We start from the raw sequence: 23,537 nt of genomic DNA on the forward strand, positions 1-23,537 counted from the left end.
TCGAGGGTTGTAGTCATAGCCTCGTTGTTTGAGCTCTTGATGGCATGTCAAAATCTAGAACTTGGTTCCCCGACCTCGACCGATATTAATGCCTCGGAGCCATATACCAGAGAGAAAGGCGTTTCTCCTGTGCTTGATTTTGGAGTTGTTTGATATGCCCATAGCACCTCGGGCAATATTTCTCTCCATTTTCCTTTTGCATTTTCCAACTTCTTTTTCAAGTTTTGAATGATGGTCTTATTTGTGGACTCGGATTGGTAGTTTGCACATGGGTGGTAAGGTGTTAAGAGGATCCTTTTGATTTTATGATCCTCGAGGAACTTTGTTACTTTGCTCCCGATGAACTGCTTCCCGTTATCACATGTTATCTCAGAGGGAATCCCGAATCGACACATAATATGGTCCCAGATAAAGTTAATGACTTCTTTTTCCCTTATCCTCTCGAAGGCCTATTCTTCTACCCATTTTGAGAAGTAGTCAGTCATAAATAAAATAAATCTAACTTTACCAGGTGTTATCGTTAGGAGTTCGACGATGTCCATCCCCTACTTCATGAACGGCCATGGTGACAAGACTGAATACAGTTGTTCACCAGGTTGGTGAATCATTGGTGCAAACATCTTTGGCATTTGTCACATTTTCGAACGAATTCTTTGGTGTCCTTCTCCATGTTGTCCCAATAGTAGCCTACTCAGATCACCTTTCGGACTAAGGAGTCGGCACCGGAGTGATTTCCACAGGTGCCCTTGTGAATTTCTCGGAGCACGTAATCTGTGTTCCCCGGTCCTAGACATACTACTAGGGGCCCATCAAAGGTTCTTCTGTCTAGAGTCTCATTTTCATCGAGCGAGAACCGGGCTGTTTTGGTTCGCAGGGCCCTCGACTCTTTTGGATTCGCGGGTAGCTTCCCACTTTCTAGATAGTCTATATATTTATTTCTCTGATCCCATGTCAGGCTAGTGGAGTTGATCTCGGCATAGCCTTCTTCGATCACTGATTTGGATAGCTAAACAACAGCCCCAGGGAGTATGTCATCTTTCTCGACAGATTATCCTAGGTTTTCGAGGGCATCGCCTCGCTATTCTGCTCCCGAGGTATGTGGACCAGAGCCCATTATTTGAAGCAGTGCAATGCGACTTGAATTTTGTCTAAGTATCTTTGCATCCTATCCTCTCGGACCTTGAAGCTCCCATTTACTTGATTTACCACCAGAAGGGAATTACATTTATCTTCGATTGCTTCCACTCCTAGGTCTTTGGCCAATTCCAGACCTACAATCATAGCCTCATACTCGGCTTCATTGTTAGTCAACATTGCGGTTTTTATAGATTGCCTAATCATGCTGCCCGTAGGCGGCTTCATAACTATGCCGAGCCCAGACCCTTTCACGTTCAAGGCACCATCAGTGAACAAGGTCCATACCCCCGAAGATGTGCCCGTTTTCAACAGGAGTTCTTTCTCTACCTCAGGTACGAGGGCTGGCGTAAAGTCGGCCACAAAATCTGCCAAAATTTGGGACTTGATAGCCGTTCGGGGTTGATACTCGATATCATACCCCCCGAGCTCGATGGTCCATTTGGCCAGTCGGCCCAACAATTCGGGCTTATGCAATATGCTTCGAAGAGGATATGTCGTTAAAACACAAATACGATGGCATTGAAAATAAGGTTTTAATTTTCGAGATGCGCTTATCAATGCAAGAGATAATTTTACCAAGTGCGGATACCTAGTTTCGGCATCTCCCAGGATCCGACTTACATAATAAATAAGGAATTGTGTACCTTATTCTTCTCGAACTAGCACACCACTTATCGCTATCTCGGATATGGCCAGGTACAAATATAGTGTTTCACCCTTCTTTAGGGTGTGGAGCAAAGGTTGGCTTGTCAGATATCGCTTCAACTCCTCTAGGGCACATTGGTATTCCGGAGTCCATTCGAAGCTATTTTTCTTTTTGAGCAAGGAGAAGAAATGATGACTTCTGTCTGATGACCTTGATATGAATCGTCCCAGGGCTGCTATCCGTCCGGTCAGCCGTTGCACGGCCTTCACATTGTTTACCACCGTGATTTCCTCGATGGCTTTGATTTTGTTGGGGTTGATCTCGATCCCCTTATTTGACACCATGAAGCTTAAGAATTTGCACGAACCTACTCCGAAGGTATACTTCTCGGGATTGAGTTGCATGTTGTAGCTTCTGAGGATGTCAAATATTTCCTGCAAATGAGTCAAATGGTCCTCTGTGCGTACGGACTTAACTAGCATATCGTCAATGTAAACTTCCATGGATTTGCCTATTTGATGCTCGAACATCTTATTAACTCGGCGTTGGTACGTGGCTCCCGCGTTTTTCAGCCCGAAGGGCATTATATTATAGCAATACGTACCGTACTTCGTGATGAACTAAGTCTTTTCCCTGTCCTCGGGGTTCATCTGGATTTGATTATACCCCGAGTAGGCATCGAGAAAGGTAAGGATATCGTGGCCAGTTATGGCATCGATCAGGCGGTCGATGTTGGGCAGTGGGAATGAATCTTTGGGGCACGCCTTATTCAAGTCTTTATAATCTACGCACATTCTTAATTTATTTCCCTTTTTGGGAACTACCGCCATATTAGCTAACCATTCGGGGTATTTTACCTCCCTAATAGACCCTATTTTGAGGAGTTTTGTTACCTCGTCCTTGATGAACGCGTGTTTTACCTCGGATGGAGGTCTCCTCTTTTGCTTCACTGGTTTGAACTTGGGGTCGACACTTAGTCGATAGGTGGTTATTTCCGGTGGTATCCATGTCATGTCTAAATGGGACCAAGCAAAACAATCGATGTTATTAATAAGAAATTGAATGAGTTTTTTCCTGAGTTCAGGGGTTAGTACTGTTCCCAGGTATACCATCCGATCTGGGAGATGCTTGATCAAAACAGCTTGCTCCAGTTCTTCAATTGTTGACTTTGTTGATTTCAATTCCCAGGCGGGGGGTGAAGAAGTCCTCTTCATCGTCCTCGGAGGTCTGTCTACCAGCTCCTTCGAGGCGGAGGGTATAGAAGTTGGTACCTCCTCGTGAACTACAAACATCTCCTTTGCCACACGTTGTTCCCCATATACTGTTTTTATACCGTCTTTTGTTGGAAATTTCATCATCTGATGAAGAGTTGACGGTACTACCCTCATATCGTGTATCCATGGCCTTGCATTGTATCTCATGTCACCCTCAATGACGTGAAATTTGGTATTCCGAACTACATCGGACGTGTTGACCGGAAGGATGATCTCATCGTTCGTTGCTTTGTCGGCCATGTTGAAGCCATTGAAGACTCGGGAAGTAGGTATGATTTGGTTGAGCAGTCCGAGTTGTTCTACTACCTTCGACCTGATTACGTTGGCTGATGATACAAGGTCTAGAAGTCTTCTTCACTGAATGCTAGGATGTCCTCTGGCACGAGGCCCCGAATTTGACCTTCTGTTGCAGCGAAAACTTTTGTTTATTTGATCACGGGTCCTCGAGGGACGTCGGTCCCTCTAATGATCATATGAATGATGTGCTGAGGTTTTCCAGGCATCTCCCTCTCATCTCCAGTTGTTATGGTGAGCCCGCTATTGTTCCCGTTGGTACTTTCGAGTCTAGTTTATTTATATAATTAAGTATTGATTGTCATAGAAGCTCTGTGTATATTGTGGGTCGTGTATTTATGTTTAGAGCGTTGGTATTGTATTCATCAAACTATGTATAATTTTTGAAAAGATTTTGGGCCATTGAGCCGAATGTTTATGATTTAAACTTTGAGGTCTATTTTAACATGCACCATGCATTGTCCCAGTATACAACGAGATGAATATTGGTTCATTCAGTCACAAATTTAAAGAATCGTGTGTTGTGTTTGTCCTCCAAAATCAAGGCGTGACACATAACACACGTTATCTAACAACAAGATGCATGACTATTTATAAATCAAGAATGCACCGTAAAAGTTAATAACTACTATATTTTTTTTCTTTTTTCTTTTTAGAGAAATACCTAGTTTCAATTTGGAGCTAGATGAAAAAGTTGAGACCCAAAATACCTTTTTCGATATCAAGTTCAAAATATTCCTTCTTTTTTTTCAAACAGCAACTGAAGTTGGGCATATTCCTATATATTATAATGTTACTTCACTCATGTTTTAACTGAGTTGTTTTTTGATGCTATTTAATCTTTAAAATTCCCGACATAGTTTAATTATTGGTTTTATGACTAATTGAGTTGTGTGTGATGATTTAACGTGTTTGGAGTGCAAAAATATGAAGAAAAAGTGCTCTAGCTAGAGGAGAGTCGCATCCAACCTAGAAAAAAATCATATTTTGGGTAACCTTGGCAGTGAAGTCGGACCATAGCATCCGCCTTAGCATCCGCACTTGGGCACAGCAGAGATGGAGGAACAAAGGGTGGATGTGAAGAATCCACCCTAGCATGCGAAGCTGAAGAAGAGGAGGATGAGGTGGATGCGAAGCATCTACCCCATCATCAATCCCTGAAGCTGAGTCGGATTAGGAGTAGGAGAACTTTGGCCCACGACTTTTATACGCAATATATAAGCCAAAAACGCCTCTTTTAGGTCATCTAACATATTGGAAAGCGAGAAAAAGCCACGATAAAGCTTGGAAACCACGGAATCCATCTTGAGTTCTTACTTTTTCCTTCTTTTATTGATTTTTATGTATTCTTGGGAATTACTTGAGATTGTTACCATGAGCATGTGTGGCTAAGAACCATGTTATTCTGGAGTCGTGGGTGCTACATGAATGTTGACGTTTGAAGTTTAAATTGATGAGTTTGAGTTTATCATATTGGGTTGTTTATTTAATTCTGCTTTTTAACTATTTTGCCAAGGAGCTAACAGTGAAATACTATCTACGAATCTAGAGTTGAACTCAAAAGTGGGAATTCTAGATTGCATATAGAATTAAATAGAGCAAGTTCTTGAACCCGGACATCGGGGAACAGATTTGCAATTAGGATAGACATATACCTAATTGCCTTGCTTGGTTGAAATACAGAAAGTGTAAATGCATTCTTGTTAATCTTAATTCCATAGACATATAAGTATTAAGTTAGCTTGAATAGGCGAGTAAGAACGACAGATTCTTATGAGTAATATCAACCCCTGTCAATCAACAATCCAGATAAATCAATTAGTCATTTTAAACCAAGAACGCAACATGATTGTTAGCTAGCCTATGACCCTGGAATATCTTGTCCTACTGATTGTTATCCGACATTGCTTAAGTGTTGTGGTTGAATTCTAGTTATTTCATTGCTTGATAGTCCTTAGTAAATTAGTCAGTTACACTTTTTGTGAAAATTCTCTTGAATCAATAAGTTAATTGAGTTTGAATCAGTCAAAAGTTAATCATAAGTCTCAATGGAAAAGATACTCTACTCACTACTTTATTACTTGACGACTACATATACTTGCGTGAGTGTGTTTGGTCGCTACAAATTTTTGGCTTCAAAGTTTTTCTTACCGAATAAAATTGTCTTCAAGGACTATTCTTTGAAGTTGTTGCTATGGTGTTTCCCAAAAAAATATTCTTCCACTTATAAAATACTCACAAATCCTTTAAAAAAAGAAACTATAATTATCCTACTCTGAGCTGCCATTGGTTTTTGGAGGAAAGGAACAATATCTTGATCAAGTTTGTGTTCTGCACTGTCACCTTTTATCTTTAGTCCATTAGAGATCAATCTGGTCAACAATGCAATTGAAGATATTGGATAAGGAAGGAGGCATTATTTTTACTCCTATTGAAGAAAAATTAGGTAATGTGTGAGGTGGGACAATCGTTTTGGATTTTTAAACTTTTTGACGTGTCAATCGATCATTAGAAACATGTCTTTTTCGTCTCACGTCATGCTACTTCATTTAACAAATTAATCAATGTTGTTTCAGGTGTCAATTATCCCGACCAAGATGAAAATGTTTTCTAATCTACTCTATGAAAAATATGGTATTACCAAGTTGAATATTCAAACATAACTTCGAAATTGATTGAAGACCGGACATTAACTCACTGAACATCTTAATTCTTAGTGGGTAACAGTGTATAAAGGACATTTGTGAAGGAAGAGAATGGATAAACACAACGCATGAAGAAAAAAAATCCAATTAATACAGCATATGAATCTGCTAATGAAGGTTACAGATTCGGTCAAGAGGAAGAAATTTATAACATCATAGCCGCTCATGATTATTTTGACCGATTGATCTTCCAATATGCTAGTTTCAACCTCTTAAAATGAACTAAATTAGCATACGAAAATTCTACAATAGAATTGTTTAAACATGTTTATACAAAGTAGATTGCTTTTTGTATAAAATCTAAAATATTTACCCCGATATTGTCCTAGACAAGAGGTCCACTTCCATTACGGATTCTTTACTAGTTGCTGGAGCGAAGTCAATCAAAATTCGATGTTTTTGTGTTCCAAGACGTCAGGTTATCATTGAAGAAAAATTGTAATAATGCATGGATGCATAAATATTATTATACCACTCCTACTAAACAAACCAATATATAGTAGCTGAAAGAAGCGAGCAGCACATTGTATAAATTGGACAGAGCTTAAATAAGCAAGCTCTTATCGGTAAAAGTCATTTTCCATTAGCCTAGCTAGCTAACATTTTTCAGCTAGTTGCTAAATTAGTTGTCAGCCTACCCTCCTCTCACTTTGGAAAGACTTTTAGTATTTTCTTATGATGATTTGATCCAGAGAGTACACACATCGCTGTACAAGATTTAAAGGCAATGCCATTACCCATCTTTGTTCTTCCCCTTTTTAAGAGTGTACTATTGGTTTAGATGTTAACGGCCATAAAACTTGTCACTGTGTTATATAGGGGAAACGTCTAACATGAGACGAAGCAGGCAATAAGTTGAGTTATGAACAAAACTAGTCAAGAACTTCCTGCTAAGAGTTCTCTATTGCAATATTTGTTGGCCATGCTGCAGACCACGGACAGAAACATCAAAATATGTCTGAACCTATTGACTTTGCAGCTTTCAACAGCGCTCGTGTTCAACATAATACCTTAATCTCCTTACACTTGAAAATTATTCTTCATGGATTCTTACCAGGTGTGTCACTCTTAACCCAGAAAAATGCAAGCCACTGTTTGTAACCCAACTCAATTTGACCCCATTAAAATTAGAAAAGTAGAATCGTTACCCTTTCATTTACCCAATCTGTTTTTCTCACCCCTAACACTCCTAACTTTTTTCTATTATGGTATTTCGAGTGAATAGAACTTGGAAGCCTCACAACAGATAAATGATTAGTTGTGGGTTGGCACAGGGTACTTCAAACAGCAATCATACAGACAAATCATTAGTTGAAGTGTTAAATGATGTACTTTACTATGTTGTATGTGTTTTTGATAAATGGAACGTGTATTCAAATATACTGGTATGCCAGCAATAAAGCTCCACTACAGCCATTCAATGAGGTATGAGGTGCTCATGCCACAGCTTAGCACCAGCTAGTAAACTTTGAAAATATGGTATATTGCAATCTAACAGGCTGTTATGACTTATGAATTGCTTTCTGTTCTTTCCCAAAATCAAATAAAACATTTTTCAAGGGTTCAATTAAGAAAAAAAACTTTGAGATATGCTCCTTAAAACCATAATATTGATCCTTGAAAACTCCCACGAGGCATAATCTGGGAATGCAAATAACTGAAGCAACTATCACTATCTATATCACAATGCTAACCTTAAAACCATAATATTGATCCTTCATACAAATGCAAGACCTTAAAACCATAATATTGATCCTTCATACAAATGCAAAAGTACCTTGGTACAAAGGCAAAAGTAGACTTAACAACCCCAAGATCAAAACATAACATAACGAGATAATCATGGCATAGTATCAGTTTTGCAAGTAACAAGAAAAAACACCTAATACAGATATTAAACTTTCACCAATTACACGATGATGAAATGCGATATAGTGCTACCAACTAGAAAAACTTGGAGAACAGCCTCTTCAACAATCTTCGTCTAACTCTGAACAAGGCCCTGTACACCCAAAAACAAAACCAAACAGAATTTAAAGTAACTTTTTTTTTTTCTGATAGGTTGATAAGCAAACAGAATTTATAAGTAACATGCACAGCAAGTGTTAGATACAGAACTAAATAATAGTTTAAAAAGAAAAGGAGGAGTGGCTCACCTAGTCAACAGCCAGGTATGATCAACAATCTCCAGAGGCAGAAAGGAACTTTTAGCAGAGAAACAAGTGGAACAACCACAGAGGAGACCCTAATTAGACTTCACAAGAGGAAAGCTCAATAGGCCACTTACCCAAGAGCAGGAGAAGAAAAGGATATAACTAACTTTTACGTCCCACTTACCAATTTTCATTCCAAAAAACAGAAAATGGTGAAGGGGAAAACACAACTTAGAGAGGGGAAAGTATGAGTTAGATCCTATTCAAGGTTAAGGAAAACAAATGACAAGGAACACAGATGAAACGAACGCTGACAAGCCAATTCAGGCATCATGAATTTGTAAGGAGCAAGAGATACCTAATACTCTATACAGGAGAAGTTTCTGCTATTGAATTGCAAAGTAATAGAGGGAAGGATCCTAAATTCAAGACAGAGGGCCAAGAATTTAGTCAGTATATAAAACAAAAGTCTGAAAGAAAGCTGTCCACCTAATCTGATCAGAGCTCTAGTATATGTACATCAGTTTGACAAAGTCAAAAGCTAACTGATTATGAAGAAACAACAAGGAATGAACAAACTACTAAGAAGAGTATAATCAAGAACAAGAATTTGATATCACAGGTAATGTGATCAACCAGAGCACTAAAGATAATTGAGCAACCAGTTCTGAAGGCTCAGCAAAGAACTGCCAAATATAACAAATACCGCAATACCAAGATTCGTCTGCCAATGACCTCTACACGAACACGCCTCCATGTTGTTGCACCACTACTGAAGCTAACCCGCTCTGCTTATAAGACTAATCAACTTTGAATCTACCAGGAAATGTTGATCAACCTGCCATTGTTCATCTCATACAACCTAAACCACCAAAAGACTATAACAACTATTGTAGCCCATCCACCATTGAACCAAAGCTGCTTTCCAGTTCCACCACAACAAAAGCTAATTAACTAATACCATGTCAAGATAAAGACTGATTTATTATTCACCTATATACAATCTACTTAAAAACCAACTTGCAAACTAGATAACTGCCTTATTTATAAATTCTTCACTAACCCCTCATCACATTCATCAATCTATATTTCAAGATTGAGAATGCGACGAAGAGTCTGCGTCGCGGAGTCAGTAGTATCAAACAAAACGCCAGGAGACAGGCTGCGATCCCTGGTCGGGGATGCAGGTGCAGATTTAGCCAAGGGAGGCAAATCAATATCAGAGGGTGAAACAGGCAACTCAAGGGAAACAGTCCTTTTAGGCTTGAGAGAAAATTTGGGCATAGGCAAAGAACTAGGTGGAGGTGAGTTTGAATAAGCTGGTCCAGCCCAAAGTTCAGAATAAGCAAATTCATCATTCAAAGACTCCCCTTTTCTAGATTCAGCACCTACTTTAATGTTAATTGGTACTGTAATTGCACTACTTGGGGTTGATTTTTTTGGAGTGGAGTAGGATCTTAATGGGGTAGGAAGTATACCGGCACCTGAATCAAAAGTCCGGCAATTAATCTCCTTAAAACCAACAGAAGGAGGTGAGCCAAAATGCCCAAATCGAGCATGGGATTGACCCCTAGTTCTATCATAGTACTGATTCTTATGCTGAGAAACAATAACAAGTGTCTCCATTTCTGAATTAAACAACCGATTCAACCTCACTGCTTTATCCCAAAAACCTGAAGATCTAGTAAAACAGTGTCAATGCTTACTCGCACATATACTTGTACGTATACCTATCAACGACCACCACTTCACTCTTCAGTTTCTTCAGATCTATCAGCAGGAACAAAAACAAAATTCAGAAAATTCAAAATAATCACAAGAAAAATGACTAACCCAAAAGCTAAAAAGAAAAACCCATTAGAAAAAAGCTGATACGAATTCAGTTAATAAGAAAATACGAAACGAGATTTACCTAATTTGTGTGAAATTTATCTTAAGCCCTAATCTAGATCTATATTTACTCAAGATATTTGGTCAGTACTAGTATTTGGTATGGGAGCTTGTGCTCTTTGCCTCTCCGTATATCACAACATTGGAAGTTCAGCCACTGAGCTTTTTAATACGTTAGTAGAATCTCCGGATTCGAAATGTCCATTAGTCGTATTTTAAATTTCAGCACAGGTCCGACGCAACTATTACAAAATTAGCCTCCTAGGTGAGTTGAATAACAAGATGCCACTACCCTTATATTTATTCCAATTTTTCGACTATAAAATACGGCATGGAGCTGGAATGGCATGATATGAAACTATCGATTTGACACAGTTACTCACAAAAATAAATTATTTATCTTTATTTATTCATTTATTTTTTAATTCATAAATTAATTATATTTTCTATCCATAATAATTTTTGTGGGAATTTTTTTCTTTATTCTCCAATTCTTTTTTATTTTTATATTTCTTTTCTTCTTCTTTTTCTTTTTTTTTCTTTTCTCCTTTTCCTTTTTCTCTTTTTCTTCTTATTTTTTTTCTTTTTTCCTTTTCTAATTTCATTTAACTTCTTTTTTTTATTCTTTCTCTCTTCATAATCTAATTTCATTTACCGTTTTTATTATTTTTTATTTATTTTTTTATACAATAAGAAAAAATAATTGATATAGTAAACATTTGTTTACCTTTTTTAATATAACTAGTACAATATACCTTTTATTTTTGTTATTTCTCATTTTTTAAATTCAATTATTAAACTGAAATAATATTAGTTGTCACTTGATCTAATTCATTGAATATCATATTGATTGCTGCTGAGCACCATAAATTACAAATAATCAGATTCTAAGAATCAACACGTGATTGACATGCAAACCTTGATCTCATTCCCTATAAATATCAGTACACACTTTACCATTAGTAGTAATACAATAAGTTATAGAGCAAGAAAACATAATCTACGGTAACCAAATCTCCATATATACTAGTTAGAACAAAAATGACAATAAAATATTGAAAAATGCAACAAAAGTATAAGTAGCAAAAAAGATTTCTAGTACCATGTGATACCAATATGGTATATATGTATACCAACAGAGCATATGATTTCTCTAGAATATTGCTACAACTATCTGCGACTATACTACTGTAACAAAACATTAAAGGACGCAATAAAAGTATGAGAAAATTATATGCTCGTATTGCAAGCTAAATATTCGCAAAACAACTTGCTCATTTCGTATACTAAAAGGGTATATAGTTGTATGGGGTCATTCCAACAATTGCCTATAACTATAAAAACTATTATACACATAATTTATGTCCATCGGCACACAAAAATTCCAACATTGCAACTCATGTTAATATAAATATTTTCATAATAGAATTCACTTAAAATGCAGCTAAAACAACCAAAACAATATTCAACTACCATATGATACCAATATGGCATATAACTATACCAACATGGTATACAATTTTACTAGTTAATTCCCGGCAACTATATGACTATACTACTATTACATAACACACATGCATAAAGAGAAAAATAAAAAAATAGTGTACCACATATTAATATAATAAGGTATTTCAAGATATTGTATTATATTACTATTATTAAAAGAAAATCAAATATTGTACCAATTAAATGCAGTTAATACAACCAAAAGATGATTCAACTAGCATATGATACCAATATAGTATATAGTTATACTAATAGGGTATATAGTTGGAATGAATTGTATACCAAAATGGTATATTTGTATACTGTTTGGGTATACAATACAAATTCGTCTTCTTCTCTGGTTCAACTATATTCCAACCCAAATTTTTAAAATCTACTACAAAATCTCCACCAAATTGACTAAAACTTTAGCTACAACCTCCAATCAACTTTCCAAACAAACCCATACAGGATTGGATCAAAATAATTAAAAATTCAAACAAACCAAGTTATAAGTTTCAAGCTTCAAGATCCTTCAATGGTGGATTTAATTTTTTGTACAATAAATCTCCAAAAACTAGCATCAAAGGTACAATCTACATATCAAAGAACAATAACTAACGAATTTCAACAGTAAAACACTATAAAAAATCAGATCTGACATTTTGAACTCATTCATATGAAGTTTCAAAAATTGATATGTTCTTCCTATGATCTAGTTTTTGAATTATGCCCTGTATTTTAGTGTTGAAAACTTGTTTGCAGTGCTAAAATCACGAAGGCTTGAAGTTATTTCAATTTTCAGTGCGAACGGATGAGAGAATAGGGCAAACCAATGCCTCAGTTCTTGGATGCATAAAGTATCGCTGGAATTAGCGGGTAAATAGTTTGAGCCGCATGGGTAGGAGTAGTAAATAGTTTGGTCCTGAGCATTAAAGGATAAATAGTTTGGAATTAATGGGTATAAAGTGAGATTTTCTCAAGAAACTAAGGGTGTCTAAAGGGCCGGGTCAGTCCGCTTCCTGACCGGCCCAGACCGGTTGAAACCAGAACTGGCTTGGATCGGTACAAAGGGGGCCGAGTGGGCTGGGTTAATAGGGCAAGGGGTTGGTCCGTTTAACTTGGGGCAACCGGTTAACCGGCCCGGTCAAACTCTATCAACGGGATTTATTGTAGAACCGGTTAATTGGCCCAAATCGGCCCAAATCGGTGCAATTAAGTATTTGGCTCTCATTTTTTTGGAATTTCATTTATCGTATTATTTAATATTTGAAGTTTGAAGTTTGAACAATTGACGTTTCTTCGTGGTAATTATGGAGTTGCGAAATCATCAAGTGTTCAATTTATTGCCGAATTCGGTGCACTCCCTTGTCACGATCCAATTTAGGATCATGACTGGCGCTTAGGAGCAAGTGCCCCCAAGTAAGCTTCATCGGTATTTTACAAAAAATCGGCCAGAGATTCCCCTATTTTTGGATCATGCCAAAAAAATTCCTGTCTCAAATTGTGATGACCCAAAATGTCATCTTTAAATTAAATAATCATCTCGGTATTTTAAAACCTCGAAAAAAAAGTGCTATCAATAATTCATCGGCTTGTGTGCTGATAGGAGGTGAATTTAACTATAATTAGGCCCTAAATAATCACCTTCTTGTATAGTTTGGATGATAAAAGTGATAACAAAATGCTCTTATTAGTGTTGTTCATGCTTTGCAGGTTATATATGACCAGAGAAGGCTATGGAGTACTTTTGGGATCAAATATGGAGAAAAAGAGGCTGATCGTAAAATTCCGTCAAGTAAACCACGCGAAACAGATCAAGTCAGAACTAAAAGAGTATTGTCGCGGTTCCACCGCGACCGCGGCAGAACCGCGGTAGAAGAGGGCTGCAGACAAAGTGAGAATCAGAGAGCAAGTTTGGCCGCGGTTTGACCGCGACTGCGGCAGAATCGCGGCGGAGGCAGACAACTTCAGGGACTAAAGTGCAAAACACGGGATTTTTAGCCCAAAACCCTATTTTAAACACTAGACTTCGCCCAAGAGAGGCATGTATTATTTTGGAGAGTTTTTTTGGCAAGAAGAGAAGTGTGAGAGAGCACCCAAAATATCTTGGTTTCTTCTTCTCTTTATTTTTCTCGCAAGTTTTATGATGAATATTGTTTTAGTTTATTTACCCATAGTTATGAGTAGCTAAATACTTTGTCTATGGTTTTGATGGAACCTATTTGGGGATGAACTTCTTGTTTATGTTAATACAAATTGCTAGTCTCAATCTTTATTTGTTCAACTCTGTGTATGTTATAGTTAATTGACAGGATCCTCAATTAGCTGTGCCTATTTAGTGTGCATAACTCGGGAGAGAGTGCATATTTAGGTTATTGTTGAACAACACCACTCCCAAAGTATAAGAGGGACCTATAACTGCGGGTGTAAAGGCGGGATTAGGGATAACGAAGCCTTGAGTGTAATCTAAAGTGAACCGTGTTAATTAGAGCTAGCTAATGTACCTCAGAAGAGTGCATTGAGTATATTACTGTAATTACTCGGGAGAGAATTACGGTAAGATGAGCGTTCATGGTTGATAGAGAGGTGTTGGTCAATTTGTATGAAGCATAAATAGAAGGGACTCCATCAATAGGAGAAGTCATTACCTTAGCGTCTTTTCATTATTGTTTACAACCTTAGCATCCTTAGTTTAAAGCTGTTTATTTACGTGCAATTTTAGTTATTGAAGACACCATCAACTGTGATTCAAATGTTTGGGGAAATTGGTTCTCAAGAGTTTAGTAGTTCTAAAGATAGTGATTGATAGGTTAATTCTCTGTGGATTCGACTCTGGGCAGAATACTCAGGTTATATTTGCAACGTCCGCATTGTCCTTTTTATAAGGCATAGTTGGGCGTGATCAAATTTTGGCGCCGTTGCCGGGGACTTAACGGAATTATCAATTACCATTGATAGAAATACAAAATTCTTAGTATGGTCAGTTTTCTCTATACCTAACTTGTGAATATTTGTGTAATTAATTTTTCCTACCTGTGTATGCCTAGAAACTCTACGAGGACTGGAGAATTACTTAAAGGACTCTCAAACCCCGAGAAAACATTCCGTATATTGAACTGTGCCAACAAAATACTTCAACAACCTCATCAAACACACAACCTCGAAATTGACATGGGTGACGTAGACAACGTCAACAGAAACGTCAGAGATAGGGCACCTCCTGTGCCTGAGGCTGCACTATATGACTGGGCACAACCCACAGCTGACAATCTGGCCACTGCCATTGTTGTACCCGCAATACAAGCTGAATCATTCCAGATCACGAATAACATGTTGCACTTGCTGCAAAACAAGGGACTATTTTCTGGGACACCAGCCGAAGATCCTCAGCAGCACTTGAAGAACTTCCTGTCGATTTGCAAAACTCAAAGGCAACCCAACGTAACTTCGGAAGCAATTAGGCTGTTATTATTTCCATTCTCGGTGACAGGAGCTGCTCAGGTCTGGCTAAACTCACTCCCCATAAACTCTATAGAAACTTGGGATGAGTTAGTCAAGCAATTTCACATCAAGTTCCACCCGCCCAACAAAACAACTCAACAAATTGATGAGATCGTGAGCTTTAAACAGAAACCAATGGAGACACTGCATGAGACATGGAGCCGGTTTAAAGGAATATTGGTTATATGTCCACACCATGGTATTCCATATCAGATGTTGGGACAACGGTTTTACATGGGACTGACAGATAGCATGAAGAACATTGTAGATGCCTCAGCTGGTGGGGCATTTTTGAGCAAAACTTGGAGAGAAGGTTAGAGTCTGCTTGACAAAATGGCTCAGAATTCGGGGTGGATGACGAGGAATGCACCTATCACTCCAGTGGTACACTCAGTGCCTTTTGACCCATCAAATTCCATGGCTGAAAATGTGGCGACCCTTTTGACACAGATGAGCATACTCACCAAAAAGGTGGAGAATCGGGGCAGAAACAGCAAGTGCACATTGTAGATACTACCAATGGGGGCTTGTGCACATCTTGCATTAGTCAGCCAATTGGTAATCCGTGGAATGCTGAACATGATCATCATTATCAGCACCCTGAGGACATGAACTATGTAGCAAACTATGGAGGCTAGAGACAGAGCAATCAAAACTGGGGTCAGCAAACTCAGCAGCCATACAGACCACCTCAACCACAGTACAACGCTGGAAACATAGGAGGTATGAGACCTCCCAACAATATGACACCTTATCCAAGACCACAGGGGTACAACAATCAGCAGCAAGGGTATCTCCCACCTCAGCAACAGCATGGTGGAAGGCAAGAAGATGGGTTCACAAGACTTGAAGCAATGATGCAGCAGGTTATTGGGTCCAATGCAAAAATAAATGAAACAGTAGATGCACATGACGCAGCAATCAAAAATATTGAAGTGCAATTGGGCCAAATTTCAATGTCTCTGAACAATCGTCCTCAGGGGACATTACCTGCAGACACCCAGATTAATCCAAAAGATCAGGGCCCAAAGCAGCTGATGGCGGTGAGTCTCCGTAATGGTAGGGATCTAGATGTAGAACAAAAGAGAGCTCGAGAAAATATACAGGCTGAGACATTCATTCCAGTGCCTATTGAGCTGGATGAGTCTACGATACTGACAGAAGTGACAGTCCAACCTGCTCAGGAAGAAAAGAACATTCAGCAGGAGACTGAGAAAGTAGCTAAGCCAGTTGAAGAGCCAGTAGTTGAAATAGAATCTGATAAAGAGAAGTCCCAAGTGATTGGGAAGAAGAGACCTCTTGCACCCTTTCCACAAAGGCTTGCCAAGCATCAAAAGGAGGAGCAGTATAAAAAGTTCTTTGAAATGCTCAAACAAATCCAGGTAAATATTCCACTGATTGAAGCTTTAAATGAGATGCCTGGGTACGCAAAAATGATGAAGGACTTGATGTCCCGGAAATTTTATTTTCAAGACTTGGCTACGGTTACACTTACTCAGACCTGTAGTGCAGTGGTGACGAGACCTATTGCTGAAAAGCTGTCTAACCCAGGTAGCTTTACAATTCCATGCACTATTGGGAATTTCGCCTTTGCTAAGGCACTCTGTGATTTAGGGGCCAGCATTAATCTCATGCCCCTGGCTATCTATAAGAGGTTGGGCATTGGGAGAGCTAGACCCACCTCCATGTTGCTGCAGCTGGCTGACAGGACTGTGAAGCGTCCATTCGGTATCCTTGATGATGTGCTGATTCAGGTGGGGAAATTTGTGTTCCCTGCAGATTTTGTGATCTTGGATTGCAAAGTGGATGAAGATATTCCTATAATCTTAGGAAGACCATTCTTGGCCACGAGGAGAGCTCTGATTGACTGTGAGACTGGGGAGCTCAAAATGAGACTTAATGATGAGGAATAACGTTCAATGTGCAGAAGTCTATGAGGCGACCAAGCGAGTTCGTCAATTGCTCTCTTATTGATGTCATGGATGTTATTATAGAGTCTGATGATGAGGTGTTGACAAGTGAGGACCCCCTTGTTGCATGTTTGATGAACTTAGATGAAGTGAATGGTGAGGATATGGCGAAATGGGTGTTGGCATTGGAAGGTAGAGGGTTCTGGGAGAGAAATCTAGAGTTTGAGCCCTTGCACTTAGAAAAGAGAGAAACCCCTCCAGCCAAGCCATCCATTGAAGAACCACCAAAGGTGGAGTTAAAGCCATTACCAGCCCACCTCAGGTATGAATTCCTGGGACCTGACTCCACATTACCTATTATTATCTCATCTAGTTTGTTAGACGTGCATGGTCAAAAACTTTTACAGGTACTAAAGGAGTACAAAACTGCCATAGGGTGGACCATGGCAGATATCAAGGGGATCAGCCCCGCCTACTGCATGCACAAGATTCTGCTGGAAGAGGGGCACAAACCTTCCAGGGAACATCAGAGGAGGCTAAACCCCAACATGAAGGAAGTGGTGAAGAAGGAGGTGATAAAGTGGTTGGATGCAGGAATTATTTTCCCAATCTCTGACAGCAGCTGGGTGAGCCCAGTGCAATGTGTTCCTAAAAAGGGTGGCATGACAGTTATGAGAAATGACAACAATGAATTGATCTCAACAAGACCCGTCACAGGCTGGAGAATTTGTATGGACTATCGAAAGTTGAATCTAGCCACCCGGAAAGACCACTTCCCACTTCCCTTCATTGATCAGATGTTGGACAGATTGGCAGGGAGGTCACACTTTTGTTTTCTGGATGGGTACTCAGGGTACAATCAGATCTCGCCCGTATGGCATTTATGCCTTTAGACGGATGCCCTTTGGCCTATGCAACGCACCTGCCACATTCCAACGGTGCATGATGGCCATTCACTGACATGGTTGAGTACATAATGGAGGTGTTCATGGATGACTTCTCAGTGGTGGGGAATTCATTTGATGAGTGCCTGATAAATCTGACGCGTGTGCTAAAACGGTGTATCGAGACTAACTTGGTTCTGAACTGGGAGAAGTACCATTTCATGGTACAAGAAGGCATAGTCTTGGGGCACCGGGTGTCAAGTAAGGGAATAGAGGTAGATCGCGCGAAAGTTGATGTAATAGCAAAGATGCCTCCACCAACTTCAGTCAAAACCATCAGAAGCTTCCTTGGACATGCCGGTTTTTACCGGAGGTTCATAAAAGACTTCTCCAAAATCGCCAATCCCCTCTGTAAGTTGTTAGAAAAAGATCACCCGTTTTTATTTTCTGATGATTGCATGGCAGCATTTAAGGAGTTAAAAAAGAGACTGGTCACAGCACCCATCATTGTTGCCCCCAACTGGGAGAAACTGTTCAAACTAATGTGTGATGCCAGTGACTATGCATTGGGAGCAGTGCTGGGCCAACGGAAAGAAAAACTGATGCACCCAATCTACTATGCTAGTAGAACGCTGAGCGGAGCCCAGTTGAACTACACTGTGATTGAAAAGGAGATATTGGCTGTTGTGTTCTCGTTTGATAAGTTCCGATCCTACCTGATAGGGTCCAAGGTAATTGTATATACTGACCATGCAGCTCTCAGGTACTTAATAGAAAAGAAAGAATCTAAGTCGCGCCTGATTCGTTGGGTGTTACTATTGCAAGAGTTCGATCTTGAGATTCGTGACCGTAAAGGCACTGAGAATCAAGTCGCTGATCATCTTTCACGACTTGATTGAGCTGAAAATGTAGTTGAGGTTGAAGAAATACTGGAAACTTTTCCAGACGAGCAGCTGCTCGCCACCACTCATCAGGAAGCGCCATGGTATGCAAACTTTACTAATTACCTGGCCAGTCATATAGTTCCTCACGACCTTTCATCGGTCCAAAGGAAAAGATTTTTTCGTGAAAGCCGCCAGTATTACTGGGATGAACCTTATCTGTTTAGAATATGCCTTGATAATATGATCCAGAGATGCATCCCCGAGATAGAGTAATTTTCTGTTTTGCAGGCTTGTAATGCATCGGCGTATGGTGGACACTTTGGAGGGGTTAGGACAGCGGTAAAGGTGCTAGAGGCTGGATTCTTCTGGCCGACAGTGTTTAAAGATGCGCACCTATGGGTGAAGGGCTGCAATGAATGTCAGCGGATCGGGAACATTTCCCGACGCCACGAGATGCCAATGCACCCAATTCAAGAGGTAGAAATGTTTAACGTCTGGAGGATTGACTTCATGGGTCCCTTCGTCAGCTCTTATGGCAATAAGTACATTATTGTTGCTGTAGACTATGTGTCCAAATAGGTGAAAGCTGTGGCATTACCCACCAATGATGCAAAAGTGGTGGTGGGATTTCTAAAGAAGAACATATTCACCTGCTTTTGGACACCACGAGCAATTATCAGTGATGGAGGCACTCATTTCTGCAACATGGCCTTTGAAAAGTTGCTTGCTAAGTACGATGTGCGCCACAAGGTGGCTACTCCTTACCAACCGCAGATAGTGGACAAGTTGAAGTGTCCAACAGAGAAATCAAGAGTGTGTTAACCAAAACTATAAACGCCACAAGAACTGATTGGGTGAAGAAGCTAGATGATGCACTCTGGGCTTACAGAACTGCCTTCAAAACTCCAATTGGTATGTCACCATACAAGTTGGTGTTTGGGAAGGCCTGCCACCTGCCAGTGGAACTTGAACATAAAGCGTGGTGGGCATTGAAACAGCTGAACTTAGACATGGAAGCTGCGGGCACATCAAGAGTCACTGAATTGCATGAGCTCGATGAGTTCAGATATCTTGCTTTTGAGAGCACAAAATTGTATAAGGAGAGAATGAAGAGGCTGCATGACCAGAACATTGTTGAGAGAAATTTCGAACCTGGGGACATGGTACTGCTATACAACTCAAGACTATGTTTGTTCCCAGGTAAACTTAAGTCACGATAGTCTGGACCATTTCGAGTAGTTGATGTTTTCCCTTCAGGAGCTATTGAGATTGCCATAGAGAATGACTCTCGTACATTCAGAGTCAATGGTCAGAGATTGAAGCCATATGTGGGCATGAGCGAGAAAAAGGAAGTGTCTGAGCTGCACCTGACTGACCCACAAAGGTCGAACGAGCCTTAAATGTGCTCATCCTGCATCGTGCCGCGACATTAAATCAAGTGCTGCATGGGATGCAACCCACGAAATTGTTGTAAGTGTAACACATTATATAAAATAAAATAAAAAATTTAAATCAGACAACTGCCCAGACCGCGGTCAGAGACACTCTCTGAACTTCGTCTACCGCGCTTCTACCGCGACCGCTGTCAAACCACGATGGGAACCCCTCTCTGAACTACGCGACCGCGGCAGACCCCGTCGGCCCAGGTATGCAAAAAAAATATTTTATTTTTTATTTTTATTCACCACCCTTTTGTCTAATTCACCTAATCCTTCACCCACCCCAAAACAATTATTTCCCCTCCACATTCACAATCAAAAACGACCCCTCCCAAAAAAAAAACCAAATCCTCTCTTCTCTTTCTCTCTCAAAATTCCTCCACACCCCCTCTTACCACCACCCACCCCTTCCAACCTTCATCAAGTAAGTGTTCTCTTCTTTTTTATTCTATTTCCTCTTCTAATTAGTGTAATCTAGTCTAAACTTGCTTAGTTAAATCCTAAGTGGGAATAGTGTAGATTTTCTTTCAACTTTTGTTTCTTCTCTATTTTTATTGTTGTATTTGCTTCTTGTAGATTTGTTTGGTGCTAAAATGATTGGGTTTTTCTTATACTTTGATTGTGGGGGTTATTTAGATGATTTGGAGGCCTAGAAATAATTTTTGCGGTGTAGTTTGGTGGAGGGCCCTTTTTGGCCGAAAATTTGGGGCTGGAGGTGCTATTTTGTGTCTATCCTAGGTTGTGGTGGTGTTGTATTTGGTGACGGGTGGTGTTATATTTAACGTGAATCACTTGAGGGAGTAAGTGTGGGGTGTTGTATGCCAGGATTTGTAAGAAAGTTGTGGGGCCATTGTGGGGTTGTAACCTGGAACACCTCATTAGTTGGAGGTTTGGCATAGTGTATGAATCAAATAAATGGGGGTTATTATTTGATGTCATCGGGTGGTGAAGTCTGAGTACCCATTCAGCTGGCCCTTGTAGGATGTCTTTGATGGTTCTCTTGTATTCTTTGCAGGTCATATGGCTCGTAAGAAGCAAAAGAGATCGGCAGGCACGTCCCAACAGCCTACATATGATGCCTCACGGTTTGACTCAGAATTGGCAAAGGACGACTTTCATTCCAAGGCTTCAAAGAGCTTCATCCTTAAAATTCTGATTGACAGGGCGGCCTCCGTGCAAAAAAGGAGGAGATGTATGAGGAAATCCGGCGGAGGGAAATGGAGTTCTTATTTGATGAACCTGAAACGGTGAACAAGATGCTTGTAAGGGAGTTCTACGCGAACTTCCCATCACATACGTTGCGGGAGGTGACTGTGCGGGGCAAATTGGTAGATGCCTCAGTTAACATTATTCAACAGGTGTTGCGGCTGCCCCGGTTTACTGGTGACGTCGACTATTACCAAGACGCACCAGGAGTCACTTGGGATATTATGACTGATGCACTATGCACAAGGGGGCAACCAATCTGGATACGTGACCACATCACCATGAACTCCAATTCATTCACCCATTTGGCTAAGTGTTGGCTCACTGTCATTTGCAGCCGGTTCTTGCCCTCCGGCAACACAACTGACGTGAACTTCCAAAGAGCCCTCTTGACGTGGTGCTTCGTCATAAAGAAATATTTTGATGCGGCAAGACTTATTAGTGATGAAATGATCATACGGTCCCCGCTGAGGTCAAAGGGATTATGCTTCCCCTCCCTGGTGGCTACATTGTGCCTACTGAAGAATGTCCCCACCCATCCTACTGATGGAGAGTTGCCCCCTAAAGCAGCTTTCAGAGCTTCCAGCATCAGAGTGGGTAGGAGTACCCGCACCACCATTCAGATCGAAGATGAGGAGGATGACCAGGTTCCCATGGCACCATCCAGGAGATCCTATGACAGTGCCGGACCCTCTCGGCGCCCCCATGCTGGGACAGGCTTATCCAGATCACAGTCCACCCAGCCTATGTTGCGTACTATGGAGGACGAGGTCGCGGATCTTCACACCTCAGTGGAGGGCCTACACACACGTATGGATGCCATGTCTCAGCGGCAAGCCAGGTCTGAGAGCCGGTTCATGTCCTAGTTCCGTGCTTTGGGAAGGGCGTGCCATGTGGACCCCAGAACCGTCTCTGACTTTGATTGAGGCTCAGGGAAGTCTTCTTACCCTTCTGCTCGTTATTTTTTATATGACATAGGGACATGCCATAATTTTTAAGTGTGGGGTGGGAGACTTGCTCGGGTAATGTATTGTAGTGTATATAGACATGGTGTATGTTGTAGTAATTGATTGGTGTTGTGGTGTATAATTGACTGTACTCACAATAGAAGTAACTGAATTGGCCCAACGACGGACACTTGTCGATGGGTCTCTTGAGGGTCAAAGTCGGATTTAAAAAAAAATAAAAAAATGTAAAGGACTCTTCCTGAGGATGGACCACTTGGACAGTACTCTTGAGGGAAGTAGTCCATATAGTTTCTTTATTTTATTTTATTCTTTTTTTTAGGTAGTGTAGTAATTTTCTCTTGGTTTTTCTTTTGACCACGGTTCTTTTCCAAGGGCTTTTCTTGAACCGGGTTAGGTAGATTTTTCGTTTGTAGTTTTAGGACCAAAATGAGGGAAGGATAGAATGTAACCCTTGATGTACACGCCTGAGAATAACAAAAATGAACATGAGGGTGCGACGTCTAGGCTCGTTTGTAGACTCGTAAATCTATGCCTTAATTTTGCATATCCTATCTTGCTTGAACGCTCGTATGAGTGTGTTGATAAACTAATTCGGAATGAGTTACATGCCAAGTGTGTGTGAGCTATTACTTGTATTCTATGCTTGCATGTGATACCTCGAACTTGCCATGTGTGTTTGCAAAGCGAAATAGAAGCTGTTTGGTTTTAGAGATGATTGAGGCATTTCTTTGTGTAGCCTGTATATTTGTGAATCCACCTGTATATATTGCCATAGTTAACCCCTTTGATCCTGAAGCCTGTTCTTTAATAACCCTATAATGACCAATATCCCTGTGTTTGAATAGTTTGACGGTTTGACCCTGTACCTCCTAGAAGCACTTGAATTGCTAAAAAACATTCAAAAGTCAAAGTGTGGGGTGGTAAGGAAGTAAAAAAAAAACAGTTGCACCTAAAGAAAAGTGGGGGTCACCTGTGAACTGAAATGTGGAAGAATGAGCGGGTTGAGCATGGAAATTAAAATAAAAGAAAGTGTGTATTCAAAAGTGCTTAGGGAGGTTAGTCACTATATCCAAATATATCCTACCCGTCCCTTAGCCTACATTACAACCAAATAAAGACCTCTTGATCTTTGACTGAATAGTTCGAGTAGTAGAGTAC

The 23,537-nt window shown here is 40.1% G+C and overlaps 1 protein-coding gene and 1 non-coding gene across 2 annotated transcripts; one reads left to right on the forward strand and one right to left on the reverse strand.

Moving 5' to 3' along the window:
• Positions 1-7,791: 7,791 nt before the first annotated feature.
• On the reverse strand, positions 7,792-10,261 carry LOC107793248 (uncharacterized). The gene is made up of 3 exons (XR_012705276.1): positions 10,122-10,261; positions 8,213-9,979; positions 7,792-8,058 (listed from the first exon to the last, which is right to left on the reverse strand). It is a non-coding gene; the product is annotated as an uncharacterized LOC107793248 (transcript).
• Positions 10,262-14,758: 4,497 nt separating this feature from the next.
• Positions 14,759-17,001, forward strand: LOC107793247 (uncharacterized). The gene is made up of 3 exons (XM_075243182.1): positions 14,759-15,088; positions 15,218-15,401; positions 16,007-17,001. Exons 1-3 carry the CDS (start codon positions 14,759-14,761, stop codon positions 16,999-17,001), a joined length of 1,509 nt encoding a protein of 502 aa, XP_075099283.1.
• Positions 17,002-23,537: the final 6,536 nt, after the last annotated feature.

The sequence above is a fragment of the Nicotiana tabacum genome, chromosome 22 (assembly GCF_000715075.1).
Source record: "Nicotiana tabacum cultivar K326 chromosome 22, ASM71507v2, whole genome shotgun sequence".
NCBI classification, from domain to species: domain Eukaryota; kingdom Viridiplantae; phylum Streptophyta; class Magnoliopsida; order Solanales; family Solanaceae; genus Nicotiana; species Nicotiana tabacum.

Coding starts and splice junctions, on each gene's coding strand:
- LOC107793247 (XM_075243182.1), top strand. CDS start 14,759: ATGGGTGACGTAGACAACGTCAACAGAAACGTCAGAGATAGGGCACCT. Junction 15,089..15,217: donor CGGTGACAGGAGCTGCTCAG/GTCTGGCTAAAC, acceptor AGCTTTAAACAG/AAACCAATGGAGACACTGCA. Junction 15,402..16,006: donor GAGCAAAACTTGGAGAGAAG/GTTAGAGTCTGC, acceptor CACATGACGCAG/CAATCAAAAATATTGAAGTG.